The sequence below is a fragment of the Rhamphochromis longiceps genome, linkage group LG15 (genome assembly GCF_057381845.1).
Source record: "Rhamphochromis longiceps isolate RC_006_pf linkage group LG15, R_longiceps_female_GT1.1, whole genome shotgun sequence".
Classification (NCBI taxonomy): domain Eukaryota; kingdom Metazoa; phylum Chordata; class Actinopteri; order Cichliformes; family Cichlidae; genus Rhamphochromis; species Rhamphochromis longiceps.
The window spans coordinates 22,190,945-22,205,796 of record NC_140571.1 but is presented as its reverse complement, the minus strand read 5'-3'; the positions used below and the strand labels follow the sequence as shown (position 1 = coordinate 22,205,796).

General features: G+C 42.0%; 1 protein-coding gene and 1 long non-coding RNA gene across 3 annotated transcripts in view; both read right to left on the bottom strand.

The window, feature by feature from the left end:
* Window positions 1-14,044, bottom strand: part of LOC146652643 (multifunctional protein CAD-like) — a 29,583-nt gene extending 15,539 nt beyond the window's left edge. Inside the window, exons 1-13 of one of the 2 annotated variants that reach the window (XM_085383266.1) lie at window positions 13,802-14,044; window positions 12,543-12,682; window positions 12,238-12,367; window positions 11,961-12,103; window positions 11,501-11,642; window positions 11,232-11,403; window positions 2,770-2,955; window positions 2,533-2,642; window positions 2,190-2,332; window positions 1,920-2,051; window positions 714-947; window positions 401-622; window positions 120-308 (exon numbers count right to left, since the gene is read on the bottom strand). In XM_085383266.1, the coding sequence (XP_085239392.1) occupies window positions 120-308; window positions 401-622; window positions 714-947; window positions 1,920-2,051; window positions 2,190-2,332; window positions 2,533-2,642; window positions 2,770-2,955; window positions 11,232-11,403; window positions 11,501-11,642; window positions 11,961-12,103; window positions 12,238-12,367; window positions 12,543-12,682; window positions 13,802-13,883 (2,025 nt within the window). In that variant the 5' untranslated portion in view covers window positions 13,884-14,044. The remainder of the gene's footprint in view (window positions 1-119; window positions 309-400; window positions 623-713; window positions 948-1,919; window positions 2,052-2,189; window positions 2,333-2,532; window positions 2,643-2,769; window positions 2,956-11,231; window positions 11,404-11,500; window positions 11,643-11,960; window positions 12,104-12,237; window positions 12,368-12,542; window positions 12,683-13,801) is intronic. The other variant, XM_085383265.1, reaches the window with a different exon arrangement.
* A 373-nt stretch (window positions 14,045-14,417) lies between these two features.
* Window positions 14,418-14,712, bottom strand: LOC146652642 (uncharacterized). Its single transcript, XR_014907546.1, has 2 exons — window positions 14,581-14,712; window positions 14,418-14,486 (listed from the first exon to the last, which is right to left on the bottom strand). It is a non-coding gene; the product is annotated as an uncharacterized LOC146652642 (long non-coding RNA).
* Between the last annotated feature and the right edge of the window lie 140 nt (window positions 14,713-14,852).

Below are 14,852 nucleotides of genomic sequence, written 5' to 3'. Positions count from 1 at the left end.
CTATTCATTATAGCATGTCACTGGCTTTAAAATAAGGAAATGCAAAACAGATCCACTTTATAGGTGAACACAGTCCTATTTGTGCTTTTCATCACCCAGGTCTTCACATATATGCTTACCTGTTCAGATTCGGGGTTAAGAGCGTACTGGATGTTACACTCTCCCACGATGCCGAGATGTCTGATGACTTTAATGGCCGTGTTTCTCAGCATGTTGTACTCGCGGTCATTAAGCGTCTGACTGGGAGCCACTACAATGGATTCCCCAGTGTGGATACCCAGTGGGTCGATGTTCTCCATATTACACACCTAAACAAGAGGAAACAACAGCCACTTTAAATCGCCCTCAGTTTTTTTTTAGTGAGTATAAACCGTTTGTTCTCTGGTCTCCTTTTACTCACAGTCACACAGTTGTCATAGGCGTCCCGGACCACCTCGTACTCGATCTCCTTCCAGCCTTTCAGGGATTTATCCACCAGCACCTGAGAGGTGTGAGCGAATGCTGCCGTTACCAGAGAGGTCAGCTCCTCTCTGTTGTTGGCAAAACCGGAGCCGAGGCCTCCGAGAGCGAACGCTGAACGAACCAAGACGGGGTAGCCAAGACGCTCAGCAGCTGCCACCGCCTACAGCAGAGTTAATCAGATAAATTTAGACTTCACTGGGGCAAAAAACAATCCAGAAGCTATTAATTTATAAGCGAACACGTCTCCTCACCTGTTCCACCGACAGAGCTGCTTCACTGGGAGCTACATGCTCATTGATCTCTTCCATTTTCTCCACAAAGATTTTTCTGTCTTCGGTCATCTCAATGGAGGAAACAGGAGTTCCCAGAACCTGCACTTTATATTTCTCCAGAACGCCCAGCTTGGTCAGCTCTACACCGCAGTTCAGAGCAGTCTGACCTCCAAAAGTCAGCAGGACGCCGTCCGGGCGCTCATTTTTTATCACCTGTAACAACAAGATGTAATGACACGAAGCACTCACAACACATGAAAATGAGACAAACAGCTCTGTGGATTTCACACTGGGAATTTCATCCCGTCCAAGACATTTGGAAGTCTGCAACTGAACTAAAAGCAGCTTAAGTGATCTTTGATTTTTTACTGTAAAAGCCTTTTAGCCTCTTCGTTTCCACTCTATACTGCCATATGATGGATGCAGGTAGAAAGCTGAGCAGGGATTTTTATATCTTTGAGCCAGCACATTTTTACAGAAACGTATTATGAACACTGAAATTTAAAAAGAAAAATAATAACATAAACTACATTAAATAAACCTGGGCAAAGACGGTAAAAATCTGAGGGAATATTTGTCCTCAAACTTGTTTCTTTTCATTATCATTATTAATCCGCACTCTTATTTTTCCTCTCTTACTAATTACTGGCTGTTGTCTCTATATTGCATCTATATAAAAACCAGAGTGGAGCAACGAGCTCTCTTTAGTCCACCAGCACCACCCTTTATCTTACATGATGACTTCCATGGAGCCGCGGATTTAAGGGCTGCAACACAAAGCTCATGTTTTGCCTTTGCTTTTAAACACTTGTGCTGCATTCAAGTGTTCAACCAAACAAAGTGATGGACCACGTAAAAGTGTATCTTATCCACAGTAAAGAAATAAAAATAAAGGTTGTCCTAGAACCCACTGTCCCAATTCCTACAATACAGACACAAAAGAAGACTGAACTACCTTCAACAGTCACCAAAGCTACAAACACACCTGTACAGAACTGCTCTGTGTTCTTTGGTGGGCTGTGATTATGTGAGACCCCTCAGTCTTTTAGACAAACACAATCTGGGGTCAATACTGACTGATCCGAAAAAACAAACAAACAAAAAACAGTTGACCTACAAATTTCACTGTGTCCACAGTTTCTCTTCTTTCATCAGTCACAGAGTTGCAACAGAGAGAATCCATACCTGAGTGACGTACTCTGCTGTAATCGGCAGAAAGTAGACTTTGTCAGCCAGATCTTTGGAGGTCTGGACAGTGGCAATGTTGGGATTGATCAACACAGTCTGGATATTCTCTTCCTTCAGAGCCTTAATAGCCTGGAAAACAGAGCAGAGTAACATCAGGAGGCACAGAAAAAAGTCCTCTGCGTTCAAGTGTTCTTCTTTAAATCCTGAATTAACCCTCCGCTTTACACACAGCCCAAAATAAGACCAAATAGCTCCTGTTTCACAGACCTGCGAGCCGGAGTAATCAAACTCTCCAGCTTGGCCGATGGACAGTCCACCTGAGCCTAGGATGAGGACTTTTTTGGATCTGACATGCCCTTCAGCCTTTGGGGAACCAGTGAAAGTGAGGTGGTCCATCAGACGCTGCTTCACTGGAAAAATATCACACAAATTGCTACTTATTAGTTGTTACACAAGCCAGACTTACAAGGGTTTCTCTTCTTCACAGGCATAGTTACATTACTACTATTAAATACCAATTACTACTGAAAACTACAAAAGTACTTTAGACATAAATTAATATGCACCACAACATTTAAGATGATAAAAAATGAAAGTTAAATTGGAATACCAGATTTTCCAGTGTTGCCCTCTTTATGGTCTTTCACCGTTTCAATGAAGACATCAAACAGGCCGACCAGATCTGTAGGACCAGCCATGTGCTCTGGGTGGAACTGAACACTGGATGAAAGGGACCACAAATGATTTAATTGGGTTTTTTCCGGCCAGTACAGAGGCACTTAAGGCAGCAGAACCAGTCACTTCTAGAGTGAATCACCACTGGACTCCATCTTTCACAGACTGTTACCTGAACAGAGGCTTTGTGTTGTGTACGATGCCCTCGTTGGTGTGGTCGTTAGCATTTGTGAAGAGCACGTCCCAGTCTTTGGGCAAAGTGTCAGGGTCGACAGCGAAGCCGTGATTCTGACTGGTGATGAAGCAGCGCTCTGTCCCATTATGGATGCACGGTTGGTTGTGTCCACGGTTACCGTACCTGAGAAACAAGAGGAAATAACACACTAATTAAAAGATGGATAAAAGACATTTCCCACGGTTAACAAAATCTATAATTATACATTTAGCTTAACCAAGGTGCCCTCTAATGAGGCATTATTATAGCAGAAGCTTTAATTAACTTGGCCTTTAGATTGTTCATCCAGGTACAGACAAAGCACATTTTAGGACGACTTGTTTGACACTTGTAGTCTTTCAGAAAGAATCTCCACAAACAACCTGTAATCTGTCTGATGGGATGCCAGCCACATTCCAGCAGGACACATGCTGCCCACTCCGACCTTCAGACTCTGCCGATGGCAGCTTTATTAGGCTGAGTCTCCCATAATAGATATGGCTACAGAATTTGGCAGACGTGTTTATTCAGCCTTTTTCATAACAACGACGCTCAATCCAACCCTCTAGTGATCATAAGGGAGACGCCAGAGTGCTGAGAACAGCAAAAATCTGCATTTCACAAAGAAAGTGAGAGCGTGAAAACCTGTGTATCTAGAGAGAGTAGAGGGTGCCCTCAGTCACCCGAGGGCTCAGCAAAAGACAGACGTCAGTGAACGCATCACTACAGATTCACTCAACTTTTTACAGCTCAACCTTTAAAAGGTGCGTTCAGGCTGGCTAATGTGTGTTGCGTAATCTTAGAAACAGTTTGAAGGCAATATTAATACTTGCTTGAGTCATGCAATGACTGGAATGTCAGCGACAGGAACACAATGTGTCACGATCCTGTGTTAGCAGAGACGGGTCTTCCAGCGGAATCTGCATGAATATTGAAGATACTTATATTGTCTAGACGGAGGAATAATCACACGTGGGGCATCGGCTTTTCACCGGAACAACACTTAGTTTTTATTATTGAACTCTCGCGTGCACTCTGCAGCATAACAGGAAGCATCCTTTCAAAATAAAATCACAACAGATGACAACGAGGGCATACCTATTAACTAGCTCAACACCCCCACTTGCACTCACGTTGTCAGCTTTACATGCATTCCAAAAGAAACAGTTTCTTTACTATTTGTTTACACTCCAAACATATATTTCTCAAACTTCAATAACTTCCCCTTTGTTGCTGGCTTTGTCATAACATCGGCCACCATCAGACCTGTCGGACAATACTCCAATATCAAATTTCCAGCATTAACTGTTGATCTCACAAAATGATATTTGATATCGATATGCTTACACCTCTGTCTGTTAACAGGATTCTTTGCCAATGCAATAGTCCCTTGATTGTCCTCAAAAATCTTTGGCGGTCTCTTTTGATGCTCATACATGCTTTGCAACAGTTGTGTCAAGTACAAACATTCTTGTGTTGTTGCTGCCAAAGCTATGTACTCTGCTTCACAAGTTGACAAGGCAACAGTTGGCTGCTTCTTTGTTCGCCATGACACCAAAGTACCTCCTTCATTCAGGCTTACGCAGTAACCTGTAGTACTCCTCCTGTCAGTCACATCCGCAGCCCAGTCTGAGTCACTGTGACCTTGTACTCTCAAATCTTTGTCACTTTTCCTGTAGCACAATGTCTTGTCTTTTGATTGTTTCAGGTACCTTAGAACATGTTTCACAGTAGTCCAATGTTCCACAGCTGGTTCTTTGAAGTGCTGTGACAGCTTACTTACAACAAAACTCAAATCTGGTCGTGTGCAAGAGGTCAAGTAAATAAGGCTACCTACTGCCTCTCTGTACATTCTGACATTGTTCATTTTCTCAGCATCATCATTGTAGTTCAACCTTTGTTCACAAGGAGTTGATCTTGGTTTACAGTCTTGCATTTGAAATCTTTCCAGTATGTTTTCTACATATCTCTCTTGTAACATTTTTACACAATCTTGGGTTTGCTCAAAATCAATACCAAGAAAATGTTTGAGTTTCCCCATATCTTTCATTTTGAATCTTGCAGTTAGCATTTCCTTCACAGTTTTCAAAACCCTTTCATCACTGGCTGCAATAATAATATCATCAACCCATATGATCATGATCACTTTTTCTTTTCCTGTTTTCCTTGTGTAAACACAATGATCTACAGGACTCTGCATGAAACCGTTCTCTATCAAATAGTCATGTAATGTCCTGTTCCAGTTTCGGCCTGACTGTTTAAGCCCATAAAGTGACTTTTCCAGCTTGTAGACCAGTTTCTCATCTGTTTTTCCTTTTACTTCATAGCCTTCTGGCTGCTCAACATACACTTCAAAATCTATTGGTGCATGCAAGTATGCGGTTTTTACATCCATCTGATGCAAAATCAGGTTTTCTTGTATTGCACACTGCATCAATACTCTTATGCTTGTCAGGTTAGCAGTCGGAGAAAAAGTTTCATCATAGTCTATCCCAAAACACTGGTTGTAACCTTTAGCTACGTACCGTGCTTTATATTTTTCTGATCCATCACCACTGTTTTTCTTCACATATACCCATCTACCCCCCACTGCTTTCTTTCCCTCAGGTAAGATTGTTAGGGTAAAGGTGTTGTTCTCTTTTAAGGATTGCATTTCTTCATCCATAGCTGCTTTCCACTCTCTAGAGTTGGGTGACCTTGCAGCTTCACTGAATGTCACGGGTGAGTTACTTATCAGTCTGTAACAGTAGTCTATGTTAGTCAGCACTTGATCATCAATGTCTTCTCCTGACTCATATTCATTTAGATAATCTGGTTTCTTTCTTGTTCTAGAAGGATACCTTCTGGAGTTTTCAGTCTCATCACTAAGTGGCATCTGACTGTTCACTTCTGGTTGGTTGTCAGTATCTGGTTCCTGTGAACTGGTACTGGGGCTTTCCCTGTTCACGTTTGGTCTCTCCCTCACCTGTATGTCTTCATCCTCAGATGTCGTATCAGTTTGTGTTTGCTTTTCCTCATTGTGTTTGGTTACAAACTTAACCAGCCTAAACTTTTGCACTTTGGCGCTGTCTGGGAAATAAACCTTGTATGCTGGACTGTTTTTGTCGTAGCCTACAAAAATCCCTTTTGTACACTTAGAATCCAGCTTACCCTTGTTTTGCTTGTAAGCATAACACTCACACCCAAACTTTCGCATTCTGGATAGATTGGGCTTCCGCCCAGTCAGCAAAAAGTAAGGTGTCTGCCCTGTCCGGTTGTTAAAGCATCTGTTTCTCACGATAGCCGCTGTTTGAACTGCATACGTCCATAATTCCTTTGGTATGGCACTCTCAATAAGCATGCACCTCCCCATATCAAAAAGTGTTCTCCAGCCACGTTCCGCTGTACCATTCTGGTGAGGGGAATATGGGGCTGAAGTTTCATGTCTTATTCCATGTTTGTTTAACAATACCTGGTAACTCTTTGCTATGAACTCTGTGCCGTTGTCTGACCTGATACACTTTACCTTCCCGAGTGGGGCTGTATCGGCCAAAAAGATTTCAGTTGCTTGCATTGTTTCACTTTTGTTTTTGAGAAAATATACAAATACTGCACCGGAAAAGTCATCGGTAAACAATAATGCATATCTGTGTCCATCTCGTGATTCTGGATCTATCGGCCCTGCTAGATCCGTATGTACCAGCTCGAGAGGTTTCTCAGCTCTCCTGTCAGGGTTTCTATTCCTAGTCTGGACAAATTTTCCCTGAATACACACCTCACAGTTCAAACTTTCTTTGTCAGTTTTCCCTTTGATTTTCATACCTTCAACCACATTTTGTAGCTTCAGAATGTCACTATGATTGCAATGTCCCAAAATTTCATGCCATGTCTGCACATCAAAACAATTATTACACTTATCATCATACTCACTTACAGTCTCAAGGTAATAAAGTCTGTTGTGCTCATGGATGTGAAACTTTGTACCGTCTCTGTGTTGAAGGACGTTCCTTCCTTTCTTAAAGATGATAGTGGCTCCGTTCGTGGTGGCCGCTCTCACAGAGAAGATATTCTGTGGAAATGAGGGAATGCATAGGGCGTCTTTCAGTGTTGTTTTACACTGTCTCCCTCTGCTGTCAATCAAGCACACCTCTGCATCTCCTCTGCCTTCAGCCACTCCTTTACACCTGGTGCCATCAGCTAATTCCACACAGTGCGTTCCCGGCTGGAAGTCGTCATTAAATTTCTTGAACGCTGTTTTATCATTCAGGATGTGTGATGTTGCGCCAGTATCCACCATTAGGCCTTTGGTCCTGATGTCTTGTGGCTGTTGAGGTGCCGCGTAGTCATCGCTCATCCGGAAGACATAGGTGTCGTCGCTCTCTGCGTTGTCGCCCTCCTCCGAGGCTGTGCGTGCTTCATCATTCCGTTGTCGTCTCCTGCAAGTCGACTCTCGATGGGTGTTGCTCCTACAGTGACCGCACCACTGTCTGTAGCGGCATGCTCTGGCCTTGTGTCCCCGTTGGCCACACTTAAAACAGACTATGTCTGACATGTCTCTCCTGTGGTCATTAGCAGCTGCTGCGGGTCTCACGCTGGGTTGCACTCTCGCCTTCATGATGTTATCCTCTTGTTCCATTAAGCGCATTTTCTCAGTGTCCTCATAGCTGCGGAGTTTCGTTTTAAATTCCGCAAACTTGATTTCTGATTCACTTTGCGTAATGTGAACGGAAAAAGGTTTAAATGTTTCTGGTAAACCTTTTAACACCATCGCTACAAGCAGACCATCACTAAGTGTCTCTCCAGCATTTCTCAGGGCTGTAATAAATGTCTCTGCGCGTATGATGTACTCAGTGACGCTCTCACTGCTTGCTTTCTTCAGAGAAGTCAGTTCGGTATAAAGGCTGATAATTCTTGGTTTACCTTTTCCTGCATAATAGTCTCTTAAAATTTTCAGTGCCTCGCGTCCATCATCGGCAGCTTCTCTCATCACGAGCGATAAACTCTTATCATCCAGGAACTGTATTAACTCTGCATAGGCCTGGGCATTCTTATCTTCGTCGTCCTCATCGTCGTCATCACTTTTCAATATTGTGTCTTTTAGACCTTGTAATCTAAGATGTCCCAAAAATTTTGTCTCCCACAGTTCATAATTCTTCTCATCTCCGTCAAAAACCAACCTTGCCCATCGGCCACTGGGTTCACCAGCACGCTTATTCATGGTGCTAACTTAGCACGCTAGCCCTCACCGAACACGCTGTACTTTGCGACTTTTCTGGTGGTAAACTTTCCCCTGGCGTAGCTTCAATGTTTTCCTGGGCCCATAACCTGTTAGCAGAGACGGGTCTTCCAGCGGAATCTGCATGAATATTGAAGATACTTATATTGTCTAGACGGAGGAATAATCACACGTGGGGCATCGGCTTTTCACCGGAACAACACTTAGTTTTTATTATTGAACTCTCGCGTGCACTCTGCAGCATAACAGGAAGCATCCTTTCAAAATAAAATCACAACAGATGACAACGAGGGCATACCTATTAACTAGCTCAACATCCTGGGTCTTATGACCCAGTGTTTTGAGTTTTAGTTCATTTTGATGTTTATAGTATGTTTAAGCTCATTAGGTCTCCTATGTTCATTTGCTTATTAGTTCCACCTTGTGTTTCCAACCCATGTTAAGTCTCCCCTGCTCTTCATGTGTTTCATGTCTGTGTCTTACGTTGTCAAGTTCTGGTTGTCATGTCTGTGTCCCATTATGTTTCCTATTTTATTTTGAAGAGATCTCGTGTTTTTATATTATGGATTATGTTTTGAGTCCTTTGTTGTACTGTTTCTTGTTTCCCTAGGTCTCAGTTATGGTTATCATAGGTTTAGTTCTTTGGCTTTGTAATATGGCTTCCCTGTGTTCCATGTTGTGTCCACTGTGACGTTTTTGTACCATGTGTTGAAGTGAAATATTATTTTACATTTATAATCTATGTTACTATCCTTAATCAGTATTATTACTGTGACATCACTTATGATTCATGATTATTATGATTTGATCAACACATTTATTGAAACTGACGATGTTATATTAAAGTCTGTACTTCAGGTGTTAGCATAAGCGCATAATAATCTTTCATTGCAGGTGCAACTGTAATCATGTTATACACATATTGCATAATTAAAGGGTTGAAGCTTGGTCAAGTTAATTAATGATTTGAAGCTACGGGCAGCGCGATGTCTGGCCGATCAATGGAGCAAAAGTTCAAGCTGGAAGGATTGCTTATATATATATCCAATTTAACAAATGTTTTCTATGATTGTTTAAGAAAGGAAATAAAGGCCGTGTGCCCTGTGCTGTGGATGTTTGCCTGGTAACAAGTGATGTAGAGGAAGGTCATGCACTTAACGACACAGACACATAGCCTGTCTGGGTGAAAGGATTGCAAGTGTTGTTTAAGTCTAGACAAGTAGAACAACAGGATGCATCTAGAGGGACTGAGAGAGGCAATGTTCTGTTTTAGAATATGGCCAATGTTGTTTTTATCTGGGGTGACGTATGTTGTTGGTCATCATATGTATAAAATGATCCATCTTAACTGTTGTAAGGAAGTTCGATGCTCTTTGGGTGATCGTGCTCGACTTCCCCAATATGTTTTTCAATAAAATCCTGTTTTGACGCACCTGAATGGGACTCTGCAGTCGTTTGTCTCTCTCCTCAAAAAAGAACAGGTGACACATGTTTCAGGTTCCTATGTTCTGTCTCCCCAGTTGCTGTTAAGTTTACATGTCTAGAGTTCAGTCAGTGTGTTTCCTGTTTTACTTTGAAGGTCCGTGTCTCATGTCAGTGTTTCTAGTTTTGCTTCCCTTGTCTCGTCCAGCCTGATTACTCCCAGCTGTGCTCTCCTTCTGTGTCTCGTTCCCTCGTTATCCCTCTGTGTATTTGAGCCCTGTGTTTCTCTTTGTCAGTGTCGTAGTCTCCCTCATGGCTGTGTTTCCCTGTGTGTCAGGCTACGTTCACACTGCAGGTCTTAATGCTCAATTCCGATTTTTTTGATCAAATCCGATTTTTTTGTCTGCTCGTTCACACTACAAATAAAATGCGTCAGCAAATGCGCTCTAGTGTGAACGCTCAAAGCGGCCCGCATGCGCAAAAGAAGATGTCACACACAATGCGCTCTGTTTAGACCCAGAGCAAACAATATTTGACTGATGGCCCTTAATATAAAGACTTCACGTTTCTCAATTTTTGCTTTAAGTTATTTTGTTATTTACATAATAATGTAGATAACCTAATAATGATCCTTATTGCTGTTTTAGAGGAGCGGTGCTTCAAAGGATAGTTGCAGATTTCTGTCAGAATCTGCAGGTTATGCAGTACAAATAAAATGTTCACGTTTCTCCAACGTTGTCTTCCCAACAGTTTCACCGGATGGCCAGGAAGCGTTCGCAGTGTCTTCTCGGGCGCTTCTCTGGTGCTGATAATTGGCGTCTGTCTTGTGTCAGTGACGTAAAAGACGGATTTAATGCGACACGACCATTCACACAGCAGTCGCTTTCTGAAACATCGGATATGTATCGGATTCAATACCACATACGAAAGTGACCCAGATCGGATTTGTGCCGTTCACACGGTCAAACCATGATCGGATATGGGTCGCATAGGGTCAAAAAAATCGGATTTGATGCGCTTTCGCCTGCAGTGTGAACGTAGCCTTAGTTATCCATGTCCCAGTTTAGTTTTCCATACCATTCTGCAATAAAGCATCTTTTTGAGTTTAATTTGGTTGTCGTGAGTTTTGCATTTGGGTCCTTCTCCTGCCTGTACACAGCCGAAACACAACACAATGATCCTGCCAAGGAGGCTTGCAAAATATGAGGACGTCCTATTTCACAACTGTAAGACAAGTCCACATCTACACTAGAACATACAGTGAGTTCTTCATTCACATGTGCTCACCCTTTCCACCAAAGGTCATGAAATTCAGCTTCTGACCAGCTGTTCTCACAACAGTGCAGCTGTGGGCCCGGAGTAAAAAGATTGAGCAAAGGTAACTTAAACAAATTTAAATAAAATGTTTTCACACCATCCACCTTCACAAAAATTTCACTCTGGATCTTTTTTTGTTGTTGCTCATGAAGGATATTTTTTTCTTGTGCTTTTAAATCACTTGCTGTTTAGTCCAGCTCCAGCTAACAACACCAGAGCAAGCACTGGCTAACAAGCCTGCGGAAGGGTTTCGAATTTATTACAAAGAGAAAGAGGTGTGTTAAATTGAAGAAATTAGTAATCATGTTAAGTTTACAGGACTGAAAATAATTGAATACATTTTTCTTATAATGGAGCACCATTACTTTTTGATAGTAAACGTTGGTAAAAGTTTAAAATCACTTAAGAATCAAAGTTTAACAATTTATCTTTCAGGTTACGGAGGTGTTGAGTTTGAGGTACTCACTTCATCTTGTAGGTCTTGGCTCCAATGACCAGAGAGAGCAGCTGGTGTCCGAGACAGATGCCAAAAACTGGCTTTGGTTGGTCCACAGAGATCACCTTCCTCACGTTGTTGATGGTGGCCTGACAGAGCTGGGGATCCCCGGGACCATTACTGACGAACAAACCATCAAAATCTGGAAAAAGATGAGAAACAATTATTTATGTAACCACTGATAAAAGTGGTACGAGTTCCCCTGAAGAAAAATCCCCGACATAGCGCGTGTTCCTGACCGGCGGTGTCCAGCGGGTGGTCCCAGGGTACGACAGTAACACGGGCTCCTCTCTGAGCCAGGCAGCGGATCTGGTTGTACTTGATGCCACAGTCCACCACTGTGATACGAAAGCTGCCGCTATGATTGAACACTTTTGGCTCCTGGAGACAACCAAACAGAGAAACATCTAAATATCTGACAGGCACAAAACAAGCAGCAAGCTACCTGCTAAACAATATGTTTTGAGACAACTACAGACAAAAGCTTTTTATTTAGTTTAAAACCTCTTACTTGAGCTGAAGTGTGAGCGCTAAACTTTTCCTATGTTTTAGAGCTTTAAAAAAAACCTTCACAAAATTAGATCCACAGATCAAATCTCCAAGTTTCTAGTTTATCAGTAACATAAATAACGCCCTCCATTAGCACTCGAGAGCTGGCAGAGCTTCGATGGGACTGTAACAAAACTCCTGGTGGGTTACCTTCATGGAGACCTCTCGGACCAGGTTCCTCTTGTCGGGATTATCGAAGGGAATACTTTCCTCAGGAGTCCCGTCCACTATCAGCTTCCCCAACATGGTCCCCTTCTCTCGGATCTTTTTGGTCAAGCAGCGGGTGTCAACACCTGAAGAAAATGGAAACAGTTTGTAGCATTAAATTGAAAAGCTTGCATCTGATTATTTTATGCATTAATATATATTACAGATGCTGAGCAGTTTTCCAATTAAATTACGCCCATTTTTATTCTGGGTTTCTGACCTTGTAATCCAGGAATGCCTTGCTCTTTGAGCCACTGGTCCAGTGACTTGGCTGAACTCCAGTGACTGGGACTTTCAGACAGTTCTCCAATAATCAAAGCAGCAGCGTGGATCTTGTATGACTCAAACCACTGAACAAGACAACAACAGATGAGACAGTGTGTTTTATCAGAGTTAAGACTTCTTTCATTCAGATAAAACCGTCCCACAGAAGAAAAGAAGAAAAATCCTGACTCGCTTTTCCACTTTAAATATGTTAATAAGTTTGCAAATTAATTTTCACCTGGAGTTTAAATAACCGCTTACCTTGCTCAGCCCGAACTCTCCCTCTTCATCCATTGGCACACCATAGTTGCCAACCAGAGGGTAAGTGAGGGTCAGCAGCTGGCAGCGGTAGGATGGATCAGTAAGAGCCTCGGGGTATCCCACCATCCCCGTCTGAAACACTAAACACACAAAACATTCTTGAGTACATCATATCAACTACAAGAGCTTAAATCTGCCAGACAGTTAATAATAATTAGGTTTTTTCTTTAGAGTCAGAAAATACTAGCAAACTGAGTTCTTTTCTTTTTAATGCACACTGATGCACTTTCAATAACAATGAAACTCTTATGGTTTAGGACTTGGATGACTTTTTATCTCATAATTATGATTCTCTCATATTTAGTACAATTATATCTTTGTATCTCAAGTGTTGTATCTCATGAGACGATATCCAATTTTTTTCTTGTAGTTCATAATAAACAGTCTCATTATTAAGACATCCCATATTACCTGATATTAAAATTATTTCAGTCGTTGCTGTTGGAAAATACAGATAAATGTGGAGTCTCTTGTAGTCTGAGTGATCACTCAGACTAGAAAGTGCATTAATTACCAGTATTTCCCATTTGATTAAATGAACTCATGCGGCATCTTTAACTGTCTACATATGATGACTGTTTATTGAGAACGAAATGTGTTTTTCGATCTCTATAGTCGATTATTTTATTGTGTTCTACCTACTTGTGTTTCTGTAATAAACGTTTGAAGGGATTATAACACCTGGCTGGAATACAGTCGCATTCCACCCGGGTATACGTCCTCCATCCAGCATACGCTTAAATTTTTATTTATCATTTTAACGTTGCGTGACTCATCTCTGCAGTCACGCATACTGAATGTCAAAATCTGACCTGATCCAAAATCACTATTATCTTATCTTTAATTCGGCATGCTTATTACGACACAGCAAGCAGTTTCCTAGTCACATCTGCCTGCCAAAATACACACAGGTGGGCGCTGAAGGTAGAGGTGGGCGCATGGCTGTGATGGCGTCACTAAATTCCACTCTTTTTCAATGGAGTTTGGCACTGGGGGGGAAACGTTAGGAGGATTTGGCGCTTTACAACTCTGAACCATGAGCGTCTTGGAACAAAGGGGCAAACCACACCACACATCCAGATTACACAATGTACCAAAGCAAATGTTTAACCCATGCTGAGTTATATTATACACAGGTGGACTATGCACAATAATAAACTGAGAGTCTGAGGTAAATTAAAACAGTATAAATCACGTACCAACTTCTCCGGATACCGACACGCTTGCACCAAATTGGCGGCCTTTGAACGTCGTCCCGTCCTCCAGGATCAGGGTTGCCATATTTTGTAGTGATTACAGCTGAAGCTAATGCCGGTCTCTGCAATTCTTTTGGTCCTGGTAGAGATCACGCTGAGATGTTTCCAAGTATCAAAGTATCACTTTATTTCCCAATCCCAATACAAATGCGCGTTTGGAGATCAACACTACATACAGTGCAGTCCTATTCTAAAGTTGATCTGAAGAGTTTTACACAGCAGCTACAGTTATAGTCTCTGGTCTCCTCCTCCTACAGTAAACCCCCCACAGTGGAAAAACACTGGTACAGTGGCCAGGTATGCTAACACCCTGACCCCCATCTCCTTTTAAGGAAATGTCCATCCACCATTGTCTGCCCCTCACCCTCAGTAACTCTTGCTACTGTCCTGAGGGTGGGGGTTAGATGTCCCACTGCCCTGCGATCCAGTTCTTTGTTCCCCCCTTCCAGGACTATTTTTTATTGTGTATTGCTACATTCTATCTACAACAAAATCCTACTATGACACCCACTAATAAACTACATTCCCTATGACCTCAATACCTAATAAACAATCTATTATTTCTACACTAACTGCAGATACCGATAACTGAAGCATTTGTGACGATCCCAGTTTCCACGTGAACGTTCTGCCGCGCAGAAGCAAGAGATGTAGATGAGACTGAGTCACAAAATACTTCAAAAAACACCAATAAACATGAGATCTGGTGGCCAAAAACAAACCTTTGAATGTTGAAACGAATCCAATTTCAATCCGGGAGAAGCAAAACAAAGGAAATATGTTTAGGTTGACAGTTTAGAGTTTGTTCGGACGGGACGATGAGACCAATGTGTTCCACACGCGCCGCCAGCAGCGTGGAAGTTGTTTGTTTGGTTTTTTTAATCATATTTGGTATTAAAATAAATAAATAAAAAATTTACAAATAGACTTTTCCATAAGAATATAAAAGCAAATTTTAGCTAAATAGCTAAATGTCAGGTTAGGAAAATTACAT